This window comes from Balaenoptera ricei, chromosome 2 (genome assembly GCF_028023285.1).
Source record: "Balaenoptera ricei isolate mBalRic1 chromosome 2, mBalRic1.hap2, whole genome shotgun sequence".
Taxonomy (NCBI): Eukaryota; Metazoa; Chordata; class Mammalia; order Artiodactyla; family Balaenopteridae; genus Balaenoptera; species Balaenoptera ricei.
The window spans coordinates 35,268,403-35,296,212 of NC_082640.1; the positions used below are offsets into that span (position 1 = coordinate 35,268,403).

The window sequence follows — 27,810 nt, forward strand, 5'->3', positions numbered from 1 at the left end:
TATTTTTCCTCCTGTGTCTGTTATTAGCTCCTTTTCTTCCTTTTTCATAGAAGGGTAAAACATAGAAAGAGAAATTATGAGATTGCTGACTTCAAAGGTTTCCTCATGGAAAATGCCTGTAATTTTATTTTCTCTATTTTTTGAAGCACTTTCTCTCAAAAGCTCTTGATTGTAAATTATATGGTGTGGTAGAATACAAATGAAAAAAAGTGCCTTGGAGTGAGAAGCCAGATCTCAACAACTGTGTTATTTCTAAACCTAACTATGGGGGAAAAACTGAGACAGCCAGAAAAGATCAGATCAATGACACTTAATTATAATGTAGTTTTCTAGACTTTCAAAAGATTTGAAGCTTTTGGGAACAGGACCATGACAGGTGGCAAGGGGATGACAGAAGGATGGTACAAAACTGGAGCAAACTTTTCCTTGACTACATTTTTCTCTCAAGTTATTTATTAAAGGGCAGATTTGTAATGATAAGCTGTAACTAAGTCAAAAACTAATATTTTTTAAAAACTACTATTAAGTATGTCAGATTAACTTTCAGCCCCCCTGCCCTTTTTTTTTCTTTTAATTTTGAGAGACAAAGGAGATTGAAAAACCATCATGGCTTTCACATTGACAAAAACTGCCTGTTTTGTAAAACTTTGCTGTTTTATATTAACTGTTCCTAAATACTTATTATCCTCTTTTCCTTTGGTATTAGTATTTCAGGTGGGCATACAGATGACCTAGGTTCTGGGGGGAGGGGTAGGTAGGCACACATTTTCTATAAAGCTCAAGACAGTAAATATTTTAGACCGTGGGCCACACGGTCTCTGTTGTAACTACTCAAGTCTGCTTGAAAGCAGCCATATAAAATACGTAAATGAATGGGTATGGCTATATCTGAGTATATTTTATTTACCAAAACAGGTAATGGGTCACAGTTTGCTGACTCCTGAGTGAGTTAAAGACTGCATTGTCCAGCCTCCTTGTCAGATGGAGCCTTGTTAGATGTGGCGGGATGACGTGTTCTGGGCAATGGACTGGGCAGCATCCTCTTAACAGGACTATGCCCTCTTAACGGAGTATGCCCTCTTCCCATTGCCTATTCTTAATGGCCGGTATGCAGAGGTGACAGGTGAAACAGCCACTCTGGACCATCGGTGGAAGCCAAGTGTTGAGAAAGGCAGCAAAGTAGCAGAAGCCTGGGCTCCTTCCACAGTGCGCCGCACACCAGCCCTGGACTGCCTCCTGAGACTCAAAAGAGAATCTTCTGCTGAATTTGAGCCACTCTACTTTGAGATCCTTTTGATAGAGCAGCCTTATCTGTTTCCAGATATATAGCTGACAATTGGGAAATGATGAGAAGTTTAATTTATAGATCTTTAAAAAAATGTGCTTTATAAAGTCACTTTCAAGGACAAGGGTGACTACAAAATGATGAGGGGACTTCCCTGGTGGCGCAGTGGTTAAGAATCCGCCTGCCAATGCCGGGGACATGGGTTCGAGCCCTGATCCGGGAAGATCCCACATGCCGCAGAGCAACTAAGCCCATGCACCACAACTACTGAGCCTGTGCTCTAGAGCCGGCGAGCCACAACTACTGAAGCCCGTGCGCCTAGAGCCCGTGCTCCGCAACAAGAGAAGCCACCGCAATGAGAAGCCTGCGCACCGCAACAAAGAGCAGCCCCGGCTCGCCGCAACTAGAGAGCACCTGGGAGCAGCAACAAAGACCCAACGCAGCCACGAAGACCCCACGCAGCCAAAAATTAAAATAAATAAATAAATAAATTTGTATATAAAAAAATAAAATGATGAGGTATTTTAAACAAACAATAGAATAAGTGAATTCAAATATATAATTCTTCCAAAAATGATGCCATTACAGGAGCTCTGAATATGTTTTAGATCTGTATTTACAGAGAATCCCAGGGATCACTTAACCTACACACTCTTTGTTCTGACCAAACATAGTATAACCCAGTTTTCTGAACCAGTGCTGATCAAGGACATTTTTTTTCTTTTTTGAATTTTATTTTATTTATTTATTTTTTATACAGCAGGTTCTTATTAGTTATCCATCTTATACACATCACTGTATACATGACAATCCCAATCTCCCAATTCATCCCGCCACCACCACCCACCCCCCGCCACTTTCCCCTACTTGGTGTCCATACGTTTGTTCTCTACATCTGTGTCTCTATTTCTGCCCTGTAAACCGGTTCATCTGTACCATTTTTCTAGGTTCCACATATATCATTAATATATTTGTTTTTCTCTTTCTGACTTACTTCACTCTGTATGACGGTCTCTAGATCCATCCACGTCTCTACAAATGACCCAATTTCGTTCCTTTTTATGGCTGAGTAATATTCCACCGTATATATGTACCACATCTTCTTTATCCATTCGTCTGTCGATGGGCATTCAGGTTGCTTTCATGACCTGGCTATTGTAAATAGTGCTGCAATGAACATTGGGGTGCACGTGTGTTTTCGAACTATGGTTTTCTCTGGGTATATGCCCAGTACTGGGATTTCTGGGTCATATGGTAATTCTATTTTTAGTTTTTTAAGGAACGTCCATACTGTTCTTCCTAGTGGCTGTATCAATTTACTTTCCCACCAACAGCGCAAGAGGGTTTCCTTTTTTCCACACCCTCTCCAGCATTTGTTGTTTGTAGATTTTCTGATGATGCCCATTCTAACCCGTGTGAGGTGATACCTCATTGTAGTTTTTATTTGCATTTCTCTAATAATTAGTGATGTTGAGCAGCTTTTCATGTGCTTCTTGGCCATCTGTATGTCTTCTCTGAAGAAACGTCTATTTAGGTCTTCTGCCCATTTTTGGACTGGTTGTTTGTTTTTTTAATATTGAGCTGCATGAGCTGTTTATAAATTCTGGAGATTAATCCTTTGTCTGTTGATTCGTTTGCAAATATTTTCTCCCATTCTGAGGGTTGTCTTTTCGTCTTGTTTGTAGTTTGCCGTGCAAAAGCTTTTAAGTTTCATTAGGTCCCATTTATGTGTTTATTTTTGTTTTTATTTCCATTACTCTAGGAGGTGGATGAAAAAAGATCTTGCTGTGATTTGTGTCAGAGAGTGTTTTTCCTATGTTTTCCTCTAAGAGTTTTATAGTGTCCAGTCTTATATTTAGATCTTTAATCCATTTTGAGTTTATTTTTGTGTATGGTGTTAGGGAGTGTTCTAATTTCATTCTTTTACACATAGCTGTCCAGTTTTCCCAGCACGACTTATTGAAGAGACTGCCTTTTCTCCATTGTATATCCTCGCCTCCTTTGTCATAGATTAGCTGACCATAGGTATGTGGGTTTATCTCTGGGCTTTCTATCCTGTTCCACTGATCTATATTTGTTTTTGTGCCAGTACCATATTATCTTGATTATTGTAGCTTTGTAGTATTGTCTGAAGTCAGGGAGTCTCATTCCTCCAGCTCCGTTTTTTTCCCTCAAGATTGCTTTGGCTATTCAGGGTCTTTTGTGTTGCCATACAAATTTTAAGATTGTTTGTTCTAGTTCTGTAAAAAATGCCACTGGTAATTTGATAGGCTTTGCATTGAACCTGTAGATTGCTTTGGTAGTAGAGTCATTTTCACAATATTGATTTTTTCAATCCAAGAACAGGGTATATCTCTCCATCTGTTGGTGTCATCTTTAATTTCTTTCATCAGTGTCTTACAGTTTTCTGCATACAGGTCTTTTGTCTCCCTAGGTAGCTTTATTCCTAGGTATTTTATTCTTTTTGTTGCAATGGTAAATGGGAGTGTTTCCTTAATTTCTCTTTCAGATGTTTCATCATTAGTATATAGGAATACAAGAGATTTCTGTGCATTAATTTTGTATCCTGCAACTTTACCACATTCATTGATTAGCTCTAGTAGTTTTCTGGTGGCATCTTTAGGTTTCTCTATGTATAGTATCATGTCATCTGCAAACAGTGACAGTTTTACTTCTTCTTTTCCAATTTGTATTCCTTTTATTTCTTTTTCTTCTCTGATTGCCATGGCTAGGACTTCCAAAACTGTGTTGAATAATAGTGGCGAGAGTGGACATCCTTGTCTTGTTCCTGGTCTTAGAGGAAATGCTTTCAGTTTTTCACCATTGAGAATGATGTTTGCTGTGGGTTTGTCATATACGGCCTTTATTATGTTGAGGTAGGTTCCCTCTATGCCCACTTTCTGGAGAGTTTTTATCATAAATGGGTGTTGAATTTTGTCAAAAGCTTTTTCTGCATCTACTGAGATGATCATATGGTTTTTATTCTTCAGTTTGTTAATATGGTGTATCACATTGATTGATCTGCATATATTGAAGAATCCTTGCATCCCTGGGATAAATCCGACTTGATCATGGTGTATGATTCTTTTAATGTGTTGTTGGATTCTGTTTGCTAGTATTTTGTTGAGGACTTTTGCACCTATATTCATCAGTGATACTGGTGTGTAATTTTCTTTTTTTGTAGTACCTCTGTCTGATTTTGGTATCAGGGTGATGGTGGCTTCATAGAATGAGTTTGGGAGTGTTCCTTCCTCTGCGAATTTCTGGAAGAGTTTGAGAAGGATGGGTGTTAGCTCTTCTCTAAATGTTTGATAGAATTCACCTGTGAAGCCATCTGGTCTTGGACTTTTGTTTGTTGGGAGATTTTTAATCATAGTTTCAATTTCATTACTTGTGATTGGTCTGTCCATACTTTCTATTTCTTCCTGGTTCAGTCTTGGAGGGTTATACCTTTCTAAGAATTCGTCCATTTCTTCCAGGTTGTCCATTTTATTGGCATAGTTGCTTGTAGTACTCTCTTAGGATGCTTTGTATTTCTGCGGTGTCCATTGTAACTTCTCCTTTTTCATTTCTAATTTTATTGATTTGAGTCCTCTCCCTCTTTTTCTTGATGAGTCTGGCTAATGGTTTATCAATTTTGTTTATCTTCTCAAAGAACCAGCTTTTAGTTTTATTGATCTTTGCTATTGTTTTCTTTGTTTCTATTTCATTTATTTCTGCTCTGATCTTTGATTTCTTTCCTTCTACTAACTTTGGTTTTGTTTGTTCTTCTTTCTCTAGCTCCTTTAGGTGTAAGGTTAGATTTTTTTATTTGACATTTTTCTTGTTTCTTGAGGTAGGACTGTATTGCTATAAACTTCCCTCTTAGAACTGCTTTTGCTGCATCCCATAGGTTTTGGATAGTCGTGTTTTCATTGTCATTTGTCTCTAGGTATTTTCTGATTTCATCTTTGATTTCTTCAGTGATCTCTTGGTTATTTAGTAACGCATTGTTTAGCCTCCATGTATTTGTTTTTTACGTTTTTTTCCCTGTAATTGATTTCTTTTTTTTTTTTTTTTAAAGATTTTTTTGATGTGGACCATTTTTAAATTTATTTATTTGTTTATTTATGGCTGTGTTGGGTCTTCGTTTCTGTGCAAGGGCTTTCTCTAGTTGTGGCAAGCGGGGGCCACTCTTCATCGCGGTGCACGGGCCTCTCACTGTCGCGGCCTCTCGTTGCGGAGCACAGGCTCCAGACGCGCAGGCTCAGTAATTGTGGCTCACGGGCTCCGTTGCTCCGCGGCATGTGGGATCTTCCCAGACCAGGGCTCGAACCCGTGTCCCCTGCATTGGCAGGCAGATTCTCAACCACTGCGCCACCAGGGAAGCCCCCTGTAATTGATTTCTAATCTCATAGTGTTGTGGTCAGAAAAGATGCTTGACATGATTTCAATTTTCTTAAATTTACCGAGGCTTGATTTGTGACCCAGGATGTGATCTACCCTGGAGAATGTTCCATGTGCACTTGAGAAGAATATGTAATCTGCTGTTTTTGAATGGAATGTCTTATAAATATCAATTAAATCTATCTGGTCTATTGTGTCATTTAAAGCTTGTGTTTCCTTATGAATTTTGTCTGGATGATCTGTCCATTGGTGTAAGTGAGATGTTAAAGTCCCCCACTATTATTATGTTACTGTTGATTTCCTCTTTTATAGCTGTTAGCAGTTGCTTTATGTATTGAGGTGCTCCTATGTTGGGTGCATATACATTTATAATTGTTATATCTTCTTCTTGGATTGATCCCTTGATCATTATGTAATGTCCTTCCTTGTCTCTTGTAACATTCTTTATTTTCAAGTCTATTTTATCTGATATGAGTATTGCTACCCCAGCTTCCTTTTGATTTCCATTTGCATGGAATCTCTTTTCCCATCCCTTCACTTTCAGTCTGTATGTGTCCCTAGGTCTGAAGTGGGTCTCTTGTAGACAGCATATATATGGGTCTTATTTTTGTATACATTCAGCAAGCCTGTGTCTTTTGGTTGGAGCATTTAATTCATTCACGTTTAAGGTAATCATCGATATGTATGTTCCAATTACCATTTTCTTAATTGTTTTGGGTTTCTTTTTGTAGGTCCTTTTCTTCTGTTGTGTTTCCCACTTAGAGAAGTTCCTTTAGCATTTGTTGTGGAGCTGGTTTGGTGGTGCTGAATTCTCTTAGCTTTTGCTTGTCTGTAAAGCTTTTGATTTCTCCATCGAATCTGAATGAGATCCTTGCCGGGTAGAGTAATCTTGGTTGTAGCTTCTTCCCTTTCACCACTTTAAATATATCATGCCACTCCCTCTGGCTTGCAGAGTTTCTGCTGAGAAATCAGCTGTTAACCTTATGGGAGTTCCCTTGTATGTTATTTGTCGTTTTTCCCCTGTTGGTTTCAGTAATTTTTCTTTGTCTTTAATTTTTGCCAATTTGATTACTATGTGTCTCGGCATGTTTCTCCTTGAGTTTATCCTGTATGGGACTCTCTGCACTTCCTGGACTTGGGTGGCTATTTCCTTTCCCATGTTAGGGAAGTTTTCAACTCTAATCTCTTCAAATATTTTCTCACGTCCCTTCTCTCTCTCTTCTCCTTCTGGGACCCCTATAATGTCAATGTTGTTGCATTTAATGTTGTCCCAGAGGTCTCTTAGGCTGTCTTCATTTCTTTTCATTCTTTTTTCTTTATTCTGTTCCACGGCAGTGAATTCCACCATTCTGTCTTCCAGGTCACTTATCCGTTCTTCTGCCTCAGTTATTCTGCTATTGATTCCTTCTAGTGTAGTTTTCATTTCAGTTATTGTATTGGTCATCTCTGTTTGTTTGTTCTTTAATTCTTCTAGGTCCTTGTTAAACATTTCTTGCATCTTCTCGATCTCTGCCTCCATTATTTTTCCGAGGTCCTGGATCATCTTCACTATCATTATTCTGAATTCTTTTTCTGGAAGGCTGCCTATCTCCACTTCATTTAGTTGTTTTTCTCGGGTTTTATCTTGCTCCTTCATCTGGTACATAGCCCTCTGCCTTTTCATCTTGTCTATCTTTCTGTGAATGTGGTTTTTGTTCCACAGGCTGCATTGTAGTTCTTCTTCCTTCTGCTGTCTGCCCTCTGGTGGATGAGGCTATCTAAAAGGCTTGTGCAAGTTTCCTGATGGGAGGGACTGGTGGTGGGTAGTGTTGGGTGTTGCTCTGGTGGGCAGGGCTCAGTAAAACTTTAATCCGCTTGTCTGCTGATGGCTGGGGCTGGGTTCCCTCCCTGTTGGTTGTTTGGCCTGAGGCGACCCAACACTGGAGCCTACCTGGGCTCTTTGGTGGGGCTAATGGTGGACTCTGGGAGGGCTCATGCCAAGGAGTACTTCCCAGAACTTCTGCTGTCAGTGTCCTTGTCCTCATGGTGAGACAGAGCCACCCCCCACCTCTGCAGGAGACCCTCCAACACTAGCAGGTAGGTCTGGTTCAGTCTCCTATGGGGTCACTGCTCCTTCCCTTGGGTCCCGATGTGCACACTACTTTGTGTGTGCCCTCCAAGATTGGAGTCTCTGTTTCCCTCAGTCCTGTCAAAGTCCTGCAATCAAATCCCGCTAGCCTTCAAAATCTGATTCTCTAGGTATTCCTCCTCCCGTTGCCAGACCCCCAGGTTGGGAAGCCTGAGGTGGGGCTCAGAACCTTCACTGCAGTGGGTGGACTTCTGTGGTATAATTGTTCTCCAGTTTTGCGTCACCCACCCAGAGGTTATGGGATTTGATTTTATTGTGATTTCGCCCCTCCTACCATCTCATTGCAGCTTCTCCTTTGTCTTTGGATGTGGGGTATCCTTTTTTGGTGAGTTCCAGTGTCTTCCTGTCGATGACTGTTCAGCAGTTAGTTGTGATTCCAGTGCTCTCGCGAGAGGGAGTGAGCACACGTCCTTCTACTCTCAAGGCCATCTGAATGAGATGGACGACTTGTCATCTCTAAGATATTCAGAAGCATGAGCTGCAAGTTCTGAAGGCAGTTATCAGCAACAGCAGCACAAATGAAGAAAGTGTTTCACTTCTCAAGGTCATTACTTTGAAGTGGAATAAGTCTCTCTTCAGTTCTAAGCATCATTTAGCTGCACTGTCCTGTAATCACACATCTGGTCACTAAAACACATGGGGGATAACGCTAATGTTTTTCATTAGGAACATCAGTAATATATTTACACTATAGACATAGTTCTTCAGAAGTTGCCTTTATAAATCCATTCCTTCTACTTCTTACTGGTTTGTGTTTTTATGTAAAAGTTGAGTGCCAAAAACCAAAACCAAAAAGCTAGAAGTTTGGATAAGTGGGAAATTACTACCCATAAGTGTGGGCATTAACAAATAAATGTTTTGTGCTACTGCTTTCTACATAATGAAGTACAGCAATGGCATCTATTCAGATATAGGCCAATAAAACCATCAAAACATCATTTAGTTTCTAGAAAAAGATGCAAGAAAAATTTCATAGTAAGTCACTGTTAAAATGTAGTTTGTACTGACAACCAAAAAAATGTAACCTAAATTAGAACAATATTAACTTTAGTTCTATCAAGCACTAAGAATGTAACTTTCTCTTTTTAAGGAGAAGCAGACACAATTGAGCATTTTGGACTAGCAACTTCACTTGTATCAATTTAGATGATATGAACTTGCCCAACTAAAATTAAATTTGCCTTGTCCAAAGTTAGTTTTGCTGAAGTGTCACCTTTCTTTACTTTGCCAGATTCACTTGACTATAGAATTCATTTTAAAGAGAAAGTTCTCCCTCAATTATTCCCATTCCTCTATACTGTCTAAATTTAAACTGCTCATTGGAAGCATTCTAGAGAAAGGGACCCAGCTGGCTAAAGAAAGTGAAAGAAGTAAAAAGAGCTTAGCACTGAACCTAAACCATGAGCTTTGTTTAAATAGTTTAAGGAAAAAGTCTGGATTATTTGTGTGAAGTTGAGTGCAATGCCACATTGCTGAGAGAGAGCCAAAAGGAACATGACACGGACTCTAAGAATGTTGACAAGAAAACAATCTTCATGCCAGGGAGGGCCTACCAGTGTCAGGCACTAGGCTAGATATTCCATATACCTTATATCTCAGGGGCAAAACAAACTCAGGGAGGTTCCACAATTTGTCCAAATAAGTGGCAGAATTAATATTTGAAACCAGGACTTCTCAACACCAAAGTCAATGCTCCTTCCACTAAACTATACACCTCCACGGTACAAGAGAATAATGTGAAGTTACTTAGGTTCCCTGTAAACAGTGACAACAGAACTTTCTTAAAACCACCTTTCAAACTTACAACCTACAGTTTAAAAATGCTATTCCTGGCCTTAAGGCTTTGTCTTGAAACATAACACATTGCTTTCTGCACATGCCCTACAGCTTTCCTTCACTGCTTCTCACACAGGCACCCTCCAACCCAATGTCCTTCTCTCCTCCTTAGCTGCTAGCTTCTACCTTTCCTTTAAGGATCTGTTCACAAAGGCCGGTCTGACCTCCCCGTCCTTTCTTGTTATTATTTTCTTGGCCTAAGTTAAAAAACAATGTGTTCACAATCTTGTCTTCTCTCCCAAGCAGTGTGGACCTGTTAAGTTTGCATTTCTGATTACAGATAAGGTTTACCTTTCACCTACCTTTCCCTACACTGACAATGAAGTGTTCTGATGAGCCATTTTATTCCACAACACTTGAAAGCTACAGGAGCCTCGAATCTCTATAATGGGGACTGAAGAATATGTAACACGTAATAATTTAAAGGTGTCCCTTGTAAGAAGCATAACTGTTTGCCTTTAAATGCTAGAAGTACTTTTTCCCCAGAAAAAACAATACCTTAAAGTTTCACTTTCAAAATATCTGTGGTTTTCTTATCTACAACATTATCTTTGGAGGGAAAAAAGGGATTAAATGTTCTGTCTTAAATTTTACATCAAATGAAAAAAAAAAAGAATACATATGTGTGTGTGTATTACAAAGCACATATAACCTAAGTCTCATTCAATCTGGATGAAAAAATGCCATATGCTTTGTCCTGTCCATTTGACTGAGCAGAGCCAGAGGAAGGCCACATGGTCTGGGAAGTAGTCTGCTACTCTTGGCGCCATCTATAAGGAAGCACATCCGTAGATGCAAAGGAAGGAACGGGGATTTGGATTCTTACCTCCCAATGGCTAAATATCAGCTGCGGGCTGGCCAGGCCACTTGTCCTCTTCCTGATTTCATCAGCAAAGCCAAAGCTTTCAGCCACGGGCAGCACAGCCTTGATGATGAACATGTCTGTCCCCTCTTTCATTTCCTCTTGTAGCACTCGACCTTCTCTCTTTGACAAGACAGCATAGACCCGACCTGCAAAGCCATATACACCTTTTAAATTCATTGACCGGTTACATGTCTTGAGCGACACGAAGATGGGACTACTCCTGTACCCTGTAACAATCAACTAATGATTAAGTTTGTTCCCAATAATTTTGGTTTACAAAAGCATGGGAAATTTTCAAGTGTTTATTTAAACAGTAAAGCGTTGACAATTATAGAAAAATTAGAAACAAATGATAACAAAAGGTGAAATCACCCCAAACTGCATTACCCAAAGACAATCTCCTCAACACAGTGTGAGAAGCAGGAGACTTTAAAAGGACCTTTTGATACAATTTCACTACAAGCTGTCTTTGGGTCTGAAATCCAACGAGATGAGTGTGACTGGGCTTTGTAAATGTTAAAATATTCTAATAATTTCAAGACATTATTAATGTGATGATGATAATTATCATGATGACAGGCTATTTGGGACTAGTAAGCAATCAACTGGCTCAATGACATTTCTATACTAAAAACTAAAGCCGCACATGTATATATGCTTGCTCGTATTTGTTTTAAGCTGATAATATTTCAGTTGTACAAATATAAGGGTTTTATTCCCTGAAAACTGATAGCCTGGAATCTTTAATGTCTGGTAACAATTTTTTCTGCCACGTCACAGGAATTCTATCAAATCCTCTTGGCTAACACTTTTATTTCATCTTTAGGCACAATTCTGCCTTCCACTCAGGAGGGAGACCCCTTCCCCTCTGACTGGCTTCTGTATGACTGCCTCTGGGTGCTCCGACTATCCATTCAACTAGTAAGCAGAACAGACTGCAGAGATAAACTGGAGATCACAGACAACTGGAAGGAACTTGCTTTAGCTAATGGGTACACTCTTTAATGCCCCCACTTTCACCTTCCACTTAGAAAAAATAATTTTAATTACGTAAGTGATCTATAAATATATTATCCTTAAAGATTTACACATTGCAGTGAAGCAGAGTGCAAGTCTCCTCTGACTACCACACTGAGTTCTGGACTCTGCCCTCCGTCCTAAATAACTGGGTGGTGATCTGGTATGGATGTCACCCACCTTACTTATTTTTTATTTTTTAGACTAGGCACTGAGGACACAGGGCAAACTTTTCTCTCTGACTCAGATTTCCCCCTGGTGGTGGTTATTAGGAAGGATAAAGGAAAACAAATGGCAGGAAACCCATTGTGTCGCAAGGCTTAAAAATTTTAAAAAAACCTTAAAAACTCCGGCAGGCCTTCTGCATCTCTTGGCTTAGCATCAAAACAAATAAATTAAAAATTCCATCAGTGATGACAGGCACAGTTGTCCTCTTCCCCACTCCCACGCCGGCCTCCACAGTTTCCCCTGCTTCCTGCCCCACATGCCCTAAGGGACCGCCTCTCGCGTCTTCACTGTGTGCTCTTTAACACCCAGGCTCTACCGGTTGCCCTGAGCTCTATTAAAACTGTTTCCTTGAAATTTCACAATAATTTTCATATTCCTATCCTAAATGTCTTTTTCTCAATCCTCATTCTCTGTGATTTCTCTGCGGTTTCTGCAGCTACTGATCAACACCCTCTCTGACAAATCTCTCCAATCTTAGCGTCACCTTCCTTTGACCGCTGGCCCTCTAACATCCATCATTCTACTGTCTACTACAATAATTCTTAAGGGTATGACTTCTTCCTAAGAGTATTCTTTGAGGCTCCATACTCTTCTCCAAACAAACTTTCCCTTCAGAAAGCCCATTCATTTCTCATTTGTGTGGTTTAAATTATTAACTTTATGTCTGGGACTCCTGGGACTCTATTTCTAAGCCTGGCCTCTCACTGGACCTCCAATCCCACATTTACTGGGACTGTGGCTGCCAGGGCATCTCCACAGTGCAGCGCAACTTCCTTTTAAATTCAACGTGTCTAAGACACAATACATTGCCTATTGCAAAAGGCAACTCCACTCCTCAATTTTAAAATCATTTCCCCTGTCATTCACACTAGAAATCTCAGAGTCAGAGAATCACAGAACAGTGGGCTAGAAGGGAACTCAGGGGTCAAGTTCTACCACAGTAGTCATTTAGATTCTGCTTGCATACATCTAGAACTCACTTCCTCCCAGGGCAGGCCATTACATCTTTGGACAGCGCTGATTGGTAGACAATTCTTGAGCCCCAAGTTTCTAACCATTAGGCCCAGTTTTTGTCCTATGGGACAGGTTTAACCCCTCGTCCACAGACCAGCCTTTAAGCTACTTGAAGACAGTATCCAGCCTTCTCTTCTCCAGTCTGAACACCTCCTCTCTCTCTGTCACGACCTTCCTTTCCTGTTCCATCCTGACCACTTGCCTATTTGAACGACTACAATTTATTTACGTTGCTTTTGGAACGCAGTTTCTAGAACTGAAAGCCATATTTTAGGTACAGTCTGAAAAGCTCTTGAAAAAAGCAGAATTAGTGTCTTTATTAGTGATCCCCTCTAGGTTATATATGACTTGCCTGAGATTCTTATGAGAAAAAAAACTTACTGTAATAGCTACCATGTGTGAACTAGTCATCTTTATTTACTCCTCTACCTCACTCTAAGGAAAGTTTTAAGGTGGTTTATGGAAGTAAATACAAAACAATGGGGTGGGGAGGGAGAAAGAATGAGTAAATTGGGGCAAGCAGACTATGAAGAGCTGGGCCAGCAGGGACGAGCCGCCTGACTGCTGCTGCAGAGGCTGGCTGCCCCTCCCCCTCCTTCATGGGTCTTGCCAGCAGGCTTGGATCAATAATTATAATGGGAACTGAAAGTAATTAATCATGTAATTTTGGGCCATTCCATTTTAATTCCACTAAAACTAAATCCTAAAACTGGGACACAGTGATGGATCACTGAACAATGGAAAACAGCTATAACAAAACCTTCCAAATACACTTGGCGCTCATGACAGGTGTGTCCAATGCTTGGATGCACTCAGGGACCCTCTCCACTGCTGAGGTTACACTGAGAAATGAATGCAGTCCTATCAATGAGGATTTCTGATCATGTGGCCCCTGACAGAATATTTTGATACCCCTTCAACTGGTCATAACACCTCAGGCATTTGTTCACTCACTCAAAGGAAGATCACGGTGTGCCCTACCGTACGCAAGGCACCAGGGAAGAGGCATCCATCAGGAAAGAAGCGGCAACAGAAAGGTTAATCGCCTGAACTGGTTTTGATCAGGGCTCCACTTTTAATGACTACACTATAAATGTCTCAGCCTGTACTCCAGGCCCTCTATAACCTGGCAGGAACCCACTACTCCAGCTCCTGAAACTGCCAGACCCTAGAGCACAGAGCACAGACTCTACGCTCTAAGCCAAGGTAAACCACTCACTGCCCACAGGACACGTTTGAGGTTTTTCCACTCTGAGCTCACAGTTTCTCCAACTCAGAATACTCTTAGCCCAGCTTTATAGTCAAATCCTTTTCATCATTTAAAGACCATTCAAAAACAACTCGTTCCACGAAGTGTTCTGTGAGATCCCAGGATCAAAATAATCTCTTCACCATTTGGGCTTTACTGAACCTAATCTGTTCTTTCGTGGCATTACAGATTCTTATATACATATCTTCTTCTTCCATAATAGGCAGTTAAGATTGATCTGCAGATTCTACCATCTTTAGAGCTGAAAGTTTGGCAATTAAAGGTATGTTATTTTTTTTCAGAATTTAGGAAAGGAAGCAGCTGTCCACAGCAATGTTTTCTCTAATAGTAAACAAACAGGAAACAATGTGAATTTCCAATTTGGGGATGACGGGAAGTAAATTACAGCACATCAAATTGATAGGATATTACGCAGAGGTTAAAATGAAAATTATGAATACTAAGTAGCCAAATGGAAGTGTGTTTATAAAACAAATAATAAATGTAAAAAGCAAAACATCAAACTGCCTATACCATAATGCATAATAGCCATGCAAAATGTACTATTATGGACAAAGATGGTAAAAGAAAATGAAAAATGATAGGCTGACTTCCAAGGAGGAAGATTTTTCTTTCATCTTGTGGTTTCTGTTACTGTCGGTAACACTTGCGGCATAACTTCAATTAAAAACACACACACACAAAGAAATCAGTGGGCATTTCTTATTCTTATAAACTAGGTCACACAAACCTCTTTTCCTTTTGTCACAGAACAACCAGACTGCTAAATCAAGCAAATGTGGTCGACAGGATGCAGGTGGTCTTCAACCAAATATGAGATAAAGTGTGCTGTGGACGTAATGGGGAATGTGGGCTGGTTGCTATTGGATAGAAATGGATGTTAACAAGTCACTCCCACCCTGGAAGGATGTCCTTAGTGAACTGTCAGTGCTCTGCTCACAGCTCTGTGTCCTTACTCTGATAATCAGCCACTTAAAAATTCAGAAGGCATGGTGATCAAATCCAAAGTTGACATGAAGCTGGCAAAGGTAATAAATTCTTTGACAGAATCAGGATAACTAGGTAAGGACCCAAATTTAATAAGACACAGTATGGGTAAATGCAAGGTTTTATTGTTGGGTTCAACCAACCAGTGTCCAGGATTAGAAAGGTAATGCTGCAGAGCAGTGTCTATAAAACCAACTGGAAAGGAGTTTACTTTAAGTTCAACAGAGGTCTTCAGTGCTGTGGTACAAAGAAAGCCAATTTAATACCTAGCTGATGAACTCAAAATTATTCCATCCATCATCAAAACCAATTTCAAAGTACAATCACTTTCAAAAGATTTACCCTGTTTTGACAGTTACAGAAAGATAGACAAGATGAAAAGGCAGAGGGCTATGTACCAGATGAAGGAACAAGAAAAAAACCCAGAAAAACAACTAAATGAAGTGGAGATAGGCAACCTTCCAGAAAAAGAATTCAGAATAATGATAGTGAAGATGATCCAGGACCTCGGAATAAGAATGGAGGCAAAGATTGAGAAGATGCAAGAAATGATTAACAAAGACCTAGAAGAATTAAAGAACAAACAAACAGAGATGACCAATACAATAACTGAAATGAAAACTACACTAGAAGGAATCAATAGCAGAATAACTGAGGCAGAAGAACGGATAAGTGACCTGGAAGACAGAATGGTGGAATTCACTGCTGCGGAACAGACTAAAGAAAAAAGAATGAAAAGAAATGAAGACAGCTTAAGAGACCTCTGGGACAACACTAAACGCAACAACATTCGCATTATAGGGGTCCCAAAAGGTGAAGAGAGAGAGAAAGGACCAGAGAAAATATTTGAAGAGATTATAGTCGAAAACTTCCCTAACATGGGAAAGGAAATAGCCACCCAAGTCCAGGAAGTGCAGAGAGTCCCATACAGGATAAACTCAAGGAGAAACACGCCGAGACACACAGTAATCAAAGTGGCAAAAATTAAAGACAAAGAAAAATTATTGAAAGCAGCAAGGGAAAAACGACAAATAACATACAAGGGAACTCCCATAAGGTTAACAGCTGATTTCTCAGCAGAAACTCTGCAAGCCAGAAGGGAGTGGCATGATATACTTAAAGAGATGAAAGGGAAGAACCTACAACCAAGATTACTCTACCCGGCAAGGATCTCATTTAGATTTGATGGAGAAATCAAAAGCTTTACAGACAAACAAAAACTAAGAGAATTCAGCACCACCAAACCAGCTCTACAACAAATGCTAAAGGAACTTCTCTAAGTGGGAAACACAAGAGAAGTAAAGGACCTATAAAAACAAACCCAAAACAATTAAGAAAATGGTCATAGGAACATACATATCGATAATTACCTTAAACGTGAATGGATTAAATGCCCCAACCAAAAGACACAGACTGGCTGAATGGATACAAAAACAAGACCCATATATATGCTGTCTACAAGAGACCCACTTTAGACCTAGGGACACATACAGACTGAAAGTGAGGGGATGGAAAACGATATTCCATGCAAATGGAAATCAAAAGAAAGCTGGAGTAGCTATACTCATATCAGATAAAATAGACTTTAAAATAAAGAATGTTACAAGAGACAAGGAAGGACACTACATAATGATCAAGGGATCAATCCAAGAAGAAGATATAACAATTATAAATATATATGCACCCAACATAGGAGCACCTCAATACATAAGGCAACTGCTAACAGCTATAAAAGAGGAAATTGACAGTAACACAATCATAGTGGGGGACTTTAACACCTCACTTACACCAATGGACAGATCATCCAAAATGAAAATAAATAAGGAAACAGAAGCTTTAAATGACACAATAGACCAGATAGATTTAATTGATATATATAGGACATTCCATCCAAAAACAGCAGATTACACGTTCTTCTCAAGTGCGCACGGAACATTGTCCAGGATAGATCACATCTTGGGTCACAAATCAAGCCTCAGTAAATTTAAGAAAATTGAAATCATATCAAGCATCTTTTCTGACCACAACGCTATGAGATTAGAAATGAATTACAGGGAAAAAAACGTAAAAAAGACAAACACATGGAGGCTAAACAATACATTACTAAATAACCAAGAGATCACTGAAGAAATCAAAGAGGAAATAAAAAAATACCTAGAGACAAATGACAATGAAAACACGACTACCCAAAACCTATGGGATGCAGCGAAAGCAGTTCTAAGAGGGAAGTTTATAGCTATACAAGCCTACCTAAAGAAACAAGAAAAATCTCAAATAAACAATCTAACTTTACACCTAAAGAAACTAGAGAAAGAAGAACAAACAAAACCCAAAGTTAGCAGAAGGAAAGAAATCATAAAGATCAGAGCAGAAATAAATGAAATCGAAACAAAGAAAACAATAGCAAAGATCAATAAAACTAAAAGTTGGTTCTTTGAGAAGATAAACAAAATTGATAAACCATTAGCCAGACTCATCAAGAAAAAGAGGGAGAGGACTCAAATCAATAAAATCAGAAATGAAAAAGGAGAAGTTACAACAGACACTGCAGAAATACAAAGCATCCTAAGAGACTACTACAAGCAACTTTATGCCAATAAAATGGACAACCTGGAAGAAATGGACAAATTTTTAGAAAGGTATAACCTTCCAAGACTGAACCAGGAAGAAACAGAAAATATGAACAGACCAATCACAAGTAATGAAATTGAAACTGTGATTAAAAATCTTCCAACAAACAAAAGTCCAGGACCAGATGGCTTGACAGGTGAATTCTATCAAACATTTAGAGAAGAGCTAACACCTATCCTTCTCAAACTCTTCCAAAAAATTGCAGAGGAAGGAACACTCCCAAACTCATTCTATGAGGCCACCATCACCCTGATACCAAAACCAGACAAAGACACTACAAAAAAAGAAAATTACAGACCAATATCACTGATGAATATAGATGCAAAAATCCTCAACAAAATACTTGCAAACAGAATCCAACAACACATTAAAAGAATCATACACCGTGGTCAAGTGGGATTTATCCCAGGGATGCATGGAAATAAAAACACAAATAAACAAATGGGACCTAATGAAACTTCAAAGCTTTTGCACAGCAAAGGAAACCATAAACAAGACGAAAAGACAACCCTCAGAATGGGAGAAAATATTTGCAAACGAATCAACGGACAAAGGATTAATCTCCAAAATATATAAACAGCTCATTCAGCTCAATATTAAAGAAACAAACACCCCAATCCAAAAATGGGCAGAAGACCTAAATAGACATTTCTCCAAAGAAGACATACAGGCGGCCACGAAGCACATGAAAAGATGCTCAACATCACTAATTATTAGAGAAATGCAAATCAAAACTACAATGAGGTATCACCTCACTCCTGTTAGAATGGGCATCATCAGAAAATCAACAAACAACAAATGCTGGAGAGGGTGTGGAGAAAAGGGAACCCTCTTGCACTGTTGGTGGGAATGTAAATTGATACAGCCACTATGGAGAACAATATGGAGGTTCCTTAAAAAACTAAAAATAGAATTACCATATGACCCAGCAATCCCACTACCGGGCATATACCCAGAGAAAACCATAATTCAAAAAGACACATGCACCCGAATGTTCATTGCAGCACTATTTACAATAGCCAGGTCATGGAAGCAACCTAAATGCCCATCAACAGACGAATGGATAAAGAAGTTGTGGTACATATATACAATGGAATATTACTCAGCCATAAAAAGGAACCAAATTGAGTCATTTGTTGAGAAGTGGATGGACCTAGAGACTGTCATACAGAGTGAAGTAAGTCAGAAAGAGAAAAACAAATATCGTATATTAATGCATGTATGTGGAACCTAGAAAAATGGTACAGATGAGCCAGTTTGCAGGGCAGAAGTTGAGACACAGATGTAGAGAATGGACATATGGACACCAAGGGGGGAAAACTGCGGTGGGGTGGGGATGGTGGTGTGCTGAATTGGGCAATTGGGATTGACATGTATACACTGATGTGTATAAAATTGATGCCTAATAAGAACCTGCAGTATAAAACAACAAACAAAACAACTAATACTAAACTTTCATTGGGTTATTTGTATGGAAATATGTTAATATAAATGTTTCAGACATTACATGAAATTTCTAAAAATCTTATATTTGTATTTGTATGGAAATATGTATGGAAATATGTTAATATAAATGTTTCAGACATTACATGAAATTTCTAAAAATCTTATATGTTCTGGTATAATGTTATAAGTAATAATCCTAGTTATTACTTTAAAATGTATATCTCAGAAATAACTAATTTTCTTGTCAACTGTATTATTATGAACTTTCATCAAATCTTTAACAGTGGTCATTTTTAAGTCTTTTGTCATTTACAGACAGTTCTGGGTGTACTCTGATGCTTTTGCAAATATGTTCCTATAAAAGGCTTTCATCTTCAAGAAATTCATGGAAAAGACTGTGACAAGTACAGGTTTCTGGTAACTGACAAAAAAAAAAAAAAAAAAAGATTTACCCTGTTTTGAATTTTGCTAATCCAAATTTCTCATAAAATTTCAATAAAAACCCATATTTATTCACTAAATTCAATTGTATTTTACTAATTGTTTTACATAACTAAGCTTTGTCGCCTTAACTTATTTCTCAAAGCAGGAACCATGCTTAACATAGTGCTGGCATATACAGCTCAATAATTTTTGTTGAATTGAATTATGAAATGCTGGTGAAATATAAAAAGAACTCCAAGTATGAAATAAGAATAGGTTTTTAAAAGTAAACAGTAATACTTACTAAGAATGTTTCTGATACATTAAAGCACATATGTTTTAACAATATAAGCATTTACCCCTACAAATAAAATAGAAGAACTATAATAATTGTAGATGTGAGTAAAACTAACACTAACAGAAAAAGTTATATTTTATATGTGAAGTTATTGCCAAAGGTAAAAACAATGGAGAGCAAGAATGAAAGACGTTAACAGGTTAGAAGAAATATGAAAAGAGACAATTTACTAGTCACATGATGATCAATTAAAAACACAAACCAATTCTTATGTCCGTTCAAGCTCATAAAAGGCAATTTTCCTGGGTAAAAAATGGTAATAAAACCTCAGTTAGGAAAGCAGGTTTTACAAGTAAAGGAGGTCATTTTCTTGGGATTATTTCCCCATGCAAAACAATTTTAAGATGATTATTTTTTCTGCAAAATTTCCCATTTTGACCATAAGCAATTCTATACATTTATAAAAGGATTCCTTATTTTAAAAATCTGTGTAGAAAAGTGTTTTAAAAAGAGACTAACTCATCTTACTAAATAAAAAAGACCTGACTTGTCCTTTTATTTGTCTTGTGCCAATTCTTGGAGAATTAAAGGAACCGGCAGCAGTCTGAAGTTTTCCTGGAAGATCTCTGAATATCCAGGGAGGAAGCAAAATGCCTCAGGAACATAGAGGTCTCCTCATTTCTTTTTCCAGTTGAAGGTGGTGAATTAGAAAGAAAAAGGAAAACACAGGTGAAGAGCTGAGTATCCTGATAGACCCTGGATACTAAAAAGTGGTCATCATTACCAAAGAATCCCTCAAAACAAGAGAAAACAGGCTTAGGAGGAGATTCTCTAGTCTAAGCAAGAAGGCCTCAAACCAATTCAGGAATAAAACAAATTCCAGATCAAATCTAAACACAGCTTCTTTGTAAGGCAGTGGGTGTGGCAGCCAGTTTATCTCTGAGAAATGTATTAAGAAGGCTGACCAGCGACACTGGTACAGACTGTGTACAGTGGACCCTTGAACAACACAGGTCTGAACTGTGTGGGTCCATTTACAAGTGGATTTTTCTAAGTACATACTATAGTACTACACAATTCGCAGCTGAATCTACCGATGTGGAGCCACATACAGGGAGGGCCAACTGTAAAGTAATATACGGATTTTCAACTGTGTGGTCAGTCAGCACGTGTAAACCCCGTGTTGTTCAAGGGTCAACTGTACTATCCAATCCACATATACAAGGTTGACATTTGTACCTGGATAAGGCAAGGCAAAGACATATTCTGCTCCTAAGGGAGAAGAGGGCATATAACCCTGAGGGCTAAGATAAGCATCTATTCCTAGAAAGTGCCAGAACTGACTCAGCTGGCCAGGTGAAAAGTGCCAGGATGAAGATCAAAGTGCAGGATGACAAGTGATATTCAAGGGACTGCCTGGTCACATGCAGGGTCCTAGTGGTGACTTCCTAACACAGAAGGAAAAATGGACACAGAGGACTGACTCAACAAAAGTGACTCAACAGTCTGCTGGGAATTTCCAATAAATGCCAACAGCTGAACCTAGCTTCATGTGTTGTGCTGAAAAGCTGTCTTCTAAGAAAGGACAAATGCCACTCCAAATGGATTATGTAAGGAGAGATGGCCATTTAGGGAGGAAATATGTGTTCCTATTATGCTGGGAATAAAGGAGGGAAAGACAGGCATAGACCTACATGGACCCTAGACTTTGGGAAGGCTCATTTCAAACACATAAAGGAAAAGAAAAACAAAAAACCGAACAGGCTTTAGGATAACAAACCCTAAGATAAAATTCCTTTGGGGAGTAACAAGAGTCTGAAAATATCAATCATGAATGATCCCAATGAGAAAAAAAGGAGGAGAGATCCTGCCCACTCAAAATAAATAGCTCCAAAATAAATCTGCTGGGTCATGGAAGGCACTCTGTTTGTGCCTTCTGACTCCTATTTTAAGAGGACAGGCACAGTAGATAGAAGAAGAAGATAGCAAACAACTAAGGGAGGATCATAGCATGTCCTGGATGTTGAAAACTAGAGTAAGGCGAGCCTACCAAGTAACAGAGTTAAAGACAACAAAAAGGGTCACAGCTACAACTTGGAGAGGCCAGTGTAACATTAATACAGGACAGCAAGAAGGCCAGGGTTGGTTCTCAACACCTATGTTACCTCCATTCTCTTCAGTAAGGAGAATGAGGAAGAAACTACAGCAAGTAGAACAAACATGATAGAAGAATGCTGAAGTTCAAGACAGCCGAGCAGTTGATAAGCAAGTACCTGGCCTTCTTAAATGAGTTCAAGTCTCCAAGACCAGAATTCTATCTCATGGCCCTAGAGAAATTTGCCCTTTTGAGAACTCGTGGATAGCAGGGTAGCCGCCAAACTACAGGTAAAAGGTAAATGATAAATGAACTTTTTTAAGGATAAAAGCACTGGTTTCCATAAACTACAGACTAGAAAGCCATACACTAATTTCCTACAGAATTTTAAGAAAACGTTATAAAGATTTGTATATATTTATAGAAGCACGAGGTAAACCTTTGGAGATGACATGGACTTTCTAACACAAAATCCTATCAACCTAAGCTTATTTCTTCTTATAAGATGGTTGGTAAGTTGATAATCAGGGGAATGCTATATATACAAAGGAGCTCAACTTCATCAAAACATTCAATTCACTACTTATTGAGTTTCACTTCTCACCAGACAAGGACACATGAAAAAAAATTTTTAAATGAATCAATGTGTGAAGATTATGGTGTTGAGGGACTTCCCTGGTGGCGCAGTGGTTAAGAATCCGCCTGCCAATGCAGGGGACACGGGTTCGAGCCCTGGTCCAGGAAGATCCCACATGCCAAGGAGCAACTAAATAAGCCCATGTGCCACAACTACTGAGCCCACGTGTCACAACTACTGAAGCCCACGTGCCTAGAGCCTGTGCTCCACAACCGCAATGAAAAGCCGGCACATGGCAATGAAGAGTAGCCCCTGCTCGCTGCAACTAGAGAAAGCCCACGCACAGCAACGAAGACCCAACACAGCCAAAAAAAAAAAAAAAAGATTATGGTGTTGAGACTTCTTTTTCTTGGCATTAAAAAACCCCAAAACTTCCTTCATTATTGTTGTAATGTTTATTACGTATTTTACACACACACACACACACACACACACACACACACACACACACAACCTAAGGGAAGAAATTAATTGTATAGACCCAGTTTACTCATATGTAAATACAGGAGTTCTACATAATTTCAGTCACTAAAATTTAAATCTGGCTTCTGGGGGAACAAAATAGGAAGACAAACTTATTAAAAAAAAAAAAAAAGAAAAAATGAGGTTGATCCTGACTTCTCACAAGTGAATGACAAGATGCAACTGCTGAACTGCATTAAAAGAAGAATGCTGTACCGCATGTGGGAGGTAGCAGCGTGTCTGTGTCTGTGTCTGTGTCTGTGTCTGTACGGGTGAGATGGTATCTGGGGTGCTGTTTATGGCTGCTTTATTTAAGAGGGAGGCTGACCGAATGAAGTATGTCCAAAGGACAGCAACTGGAACAATGGAAGGATTAAAAAAAATCATATTCTGAAAACCAGCTGAAGGATGTGGAGAGTTTTCCCCTAGATATAAAACTAGAAAACGAATGCTCCCCTCAAATATATGAAGTGTTATTGCACGTAAGAGGGACGAACGGTGGTATGAATGGTGAGAAACCAGCAGGAGACAAGACTTTTTTGCTCAATATGAGAAAGACAGTTTAATCCTGGAAATGGCTGTGAGCTGCCCATCAACAGAAGTATTCAAACAGAGGTGGTATAAGCATCTGTTAGTGTAGGAGAGACTGGAGAAGACCTCTGAGGTCTTTTTTTGAAGGAATTAAGACTGCTTGATTCTAGTTCTACCTCTGCCTTCTTAAATTAAGAATGTTCTCAATGGAAATGTGAAGAACACCTGGGAATGGTCTAGATCGGTGTTCCTCGAGCTAAGCTACGGATTCCGTGAGATGTTAATAGGATGCTGTATTCAAGTAAGGTTGAGAAACACCACATATTCCAGGCCATATCTGCAGATCTGACTCACAGCACATACTGGCTTTAAGCCGTCCCAGAGTGACCAAATCTATGTACCTGTGTTTAACTCAACTGTTTTTGAAATGCTGCTATGGGTGCTCAGTTTCTCTCACAGGAACCTTACTGTGATGCAAGCCTAAATTTCTTTTTGGGGAAGAAAACCCCCAACAATTTAGATTTATGCTTTTATGAATTAATCGGCAAAAGAACCTTACCAAAAAGAATGTAAAGGAACCACGTATTGACTCAAAGGACCTCAGAGCTCGAGAAAACACAACAATTTGGTCCACTCGCTCATCCAGTGCTCAATTCCTCCTTCTACCCTCCTCACCGCTGAAGCAGTTCCAAGATCTCAAGACGGTAAAGAGAACTACTGTGTGCCAGGCATGGTTCTAGGTCCCATATTTGTGTTCTCATGCTACTCTTCACAACCTCCAATGAATTATTACCTTCTTTTTCAGAGGTGAAGAAAATAAGTCTCACTGAAGTAAAATCTGTCAAAAGTCAAAATAGCTACCAAGTGCCAGGGTTCAACGTCTCCTGAGATCTTAACGGTTCTTCTCCCAAAGAGAGAAAAATCAGCAGTAGGATCTGATATAATAGTTAGCAGTGGATAAAGTCCCAAATAATCTTCTTCTTCAGAAGAGACCCAGAATTCACAGAAGCCCTTTGTGTTAGGAGTACGAGAATGTCACCTTATTCTCTGATCGTTGTCACAACTTTGGTTACCCAGACTGATATGGTTATTCCCTTGTGAAAAACTACTGCACGGGTTTGGACGGTAAAATATATGAGAAGTTTAAACCTCATTTACCAGACCTTCTGTTACAGAAAAGTCTTTCTATTTTTGCAAAATAAAATATCCTAAGTTGGCAAAACTTCTGCTCCCTTGCCCCCAAGATTTTAATATTTAAGGCCTCTGGCTTTCTAAGATCTTAGTTCCTGAAAATCAGATGATAATGTAGCTTCTGCAAAAAAAAATATTAAATGAGTTTAAGCTTTCTGATCTGGGAGACTTCCACTGTTATTCATGGTATTTCTCACTGTCTTTACCTTTCTTGCCTTACCGAGAACATCACTGGTGGCCATGATGTCACACGTGTACATTGCTGCCATCAGACGCTGAGGTTTCACTTGCAGTGCATAGCGACAGGCTTCCTTCATGGTGGCAATGAGCTGTCCTGAGAAGGGTCCATAGCAGTCGGTGAGTGAAGACTCTCCTCTCTGGGAAGCCCTCTTCTCAAAGGGCTCGGAGCAGCCACCTTGTAGGTCTTGGTGTTCATCTCTACCAGAACAGGTTTCACCTTCCCCCTGTCCCTCTTTTACCAGGTCACTTTGTTCTTGATTCTGTTTATCACTTGCTGTTTGGTCTTCAAATTTACTTAGGTCCCATTTTTCCAGAACAAAACAGACACCCATGAGAGGCTCCTCACACATGGGGCCAGAGAGGGTTGCTAGCTGGAAGCCACTCACGATGCTATTGCCCAAATCTCGGTATCTACTGGTTTCTTCTGAAGCTTTGCCATCTGGGCCTGTCCATACTGAATGCTGAAAATCTTTACTTTTATTTACTAATATGTTGGGCCCACATTTTCTTGGGCCAAATGACCAGATTTGGTCAACAGTGTTCCTCCATTTTCTCCCTGTTAGATGTTGCTCTAGTTTTCCTTTGAATTCCCAAATTTTCTCTTGGGTCTTCTGGCGAATCATCTGAGTGTTTTTACCCTCATTCAAAGAGGATATCAATTGCTCCATAGAACGAATCAAATCACTATTTTCTTCCAGAATCCGAGTGACTTCTTCTGGAAGGGGCATGGCTCGAACACTGAGTGTGGCAAGTTTATTGGGGGTTGTCATGGTGATTAGCCCACCAGAGTAAACTTGGATTCCTTCAGGGATTCTGTTTTGATCTTCTTTTGTTTGGTGTATGACTGCAACTTTTTGTTGTTTGCCTATTTCTTCATTGACCATGTCAACTTTGGGGGGGTTTGTGATTGTTTCTCTGAATGGAATAATGGGTTCAGATACACTGATTTGAATCTTTGCAAACCTACAGAGTCAAGAGAAATGATACAAGGTTATAATCAAAATGGCATCAAAACGCCCATGTAGAAATATCACATAATGAATATTCTGCAAAAACATAGAAATATAAAAATTATTTTACTAGGAAATATTGGTAATTTACATTATATCAGAATTCAATAACCGCTTTCATTTCAGATTCAAAAGACCACCTCTAATGGGAACAGACCTTCAGGGAGTTCTTGGCATATACTAGAATCTCACTGCTTTGTTCATTCTCAAAATAAATAAACCATGTATTTAGATAAGAATGTTTTGAGTGGAGAATAAATGTTTTAATAAGATTTGACATGAATTCTTTAAAATAATATCTGCCACTTTAAGAATCTGGAGAAGAAAAGATCAATGATTATAACTCTAAATAGACAAAAAAAAAAAAAAATCACAGAACTTCAGGATATACAGTCAAATCCTGACAGTGGATTTGGCTTTGATGAGGCTCATGGTGAGGCTGGCAAGACCTAGGAGTTTGTCTAGAGTAGCACTCTCCAAAAGATCTTTCTGAAATAATGGAAATGTTCTATATCTGTACTATGATTCCAGAGTACTTGATATGTGGCTAGTACAACTGGGGAAACAAAGTTTTAATTTCATTTAATTTTAATTACATTTAAATAGCCACACGTAGCTACTGAACATTTGAAATGCGGCTAATGTGACTGAGGGACTGAATTTTTAATCTTATTTAATCTTAATTTAATTTAAAATAGCCATAAGTGGTTAGTGGCTACTCTACTAGACCGCATAGGTCTTGAACCTCATAGGTCTTGAACCTCACTCTGGCACCAAGTTCAGAAAGCCCCCTTTCTCACAATGTGTCAAGTTTAGTTTCATGCTGCACTTTCTTCCAGATGAGTTACAAGTTCACAGAGGGCAGATTCTGGAAACTGGCATGGTCTGATTCTGATGACAATGAAACCACGCCATCTTTCTTTTTCTCTTATTTTCTGTTTACCTCATTCCCAGGTAATACTAAAGCTTTGGTCTGGTCTACTATTGGCAAGGTGGATGAACATATGTATAAATGTACATATATATATGTATGTACACATACATAAATGCGTGTGTATGTACACATATATAAGAAATTTTTGGATCTTGGAACAATGCTTTTTCCCTGGGAAATGTTATTCAATAAGGAAATTAAATACTAAAAGTAAAAGGTTTTGAAATGCTTACTTTTGATTCTAGATTTGTTTTTGCTTTCTATATTTTGTGGGTTTAGGGCAGGAATTTGGTTTATCTGATTTCATACTTTGTGATAAAATTGAAAACTCAATGAATGGATGGTTTTCTAAAAATATGTTACCAAAACTGATTTTAGAATACAGAACCTGAATAGACCATAATGTATGGAAGAAAATTAAAATTTTCTAAAAATAAAAGTCACTTCCAAGAAAGGTTTTGGTTTTGCTAGTGAGTTTGTTTGCTTTCAAGGATTAGTTTACTCCAATTCTATATACATTGTTGCAGAATACACAAGATGGATGTCTACCTGACACTGTATTCATTTAAAATTACTCTGATACTTGAACCTGACAAAGACAGCAGACATACACAAAACTGTAGCTCAATCTTACCCAAGAATTGAGATATAAAATCTAAGATAAAATAACAATGACAGGGACTTCCCTGGTGGCGCAGCGGTTGAGAGTCCGCCTGCCAATGCAGGGGACACGGGTTCAAGCCCTGGTCTGGGAAGATCCCACATGCTGCGGAGCAACTAGGCCCGTGAGCCACAACTACTGAGCCTGCGCGTCTGGAGCTTGTGCTCTGCAACAAGAGAGGCCGCGACAGTGAGAGGCCCGCGCACCGCGATGAAGAGTGGCCCCCGCTTGCCGC

The 27,810-nt window shown here is 39.1% G+C and overlaps 1 protein-coding gene across 2 annotated transcripts in view; it reads right to left on the reverse strand.

Annotated features, from left to right (window-relative positions):
* Positions 1–27,810, reverse strand: part of EFL1 (elongation factor like GTPase 1) — a 139,115-nt gene that overhangs the window by 4,703 nt on the left and 106,602 nt on the right. The window contains exons 18-19 of one of the 2 annotated variants that reach the window (XM_059912335.1): positions 24,951–25,933; positions 10,462–10,646 (exon numbers count right to left, since the gene is read on the reverse strand). In XM_059912335.1, coding sequence (XP_059768318.1) covers positions 10,462–10,646; positions 24,951–25,933 — 1,168 coding nt within the window. Of the gene's footprint in view, positions 1–10,461; positions 10,647–24,936; positions 25,934–27,810 lie in introns of those variants that run through there. The other variant, XM_059912336.1, reaches the window with a different exon arrangement.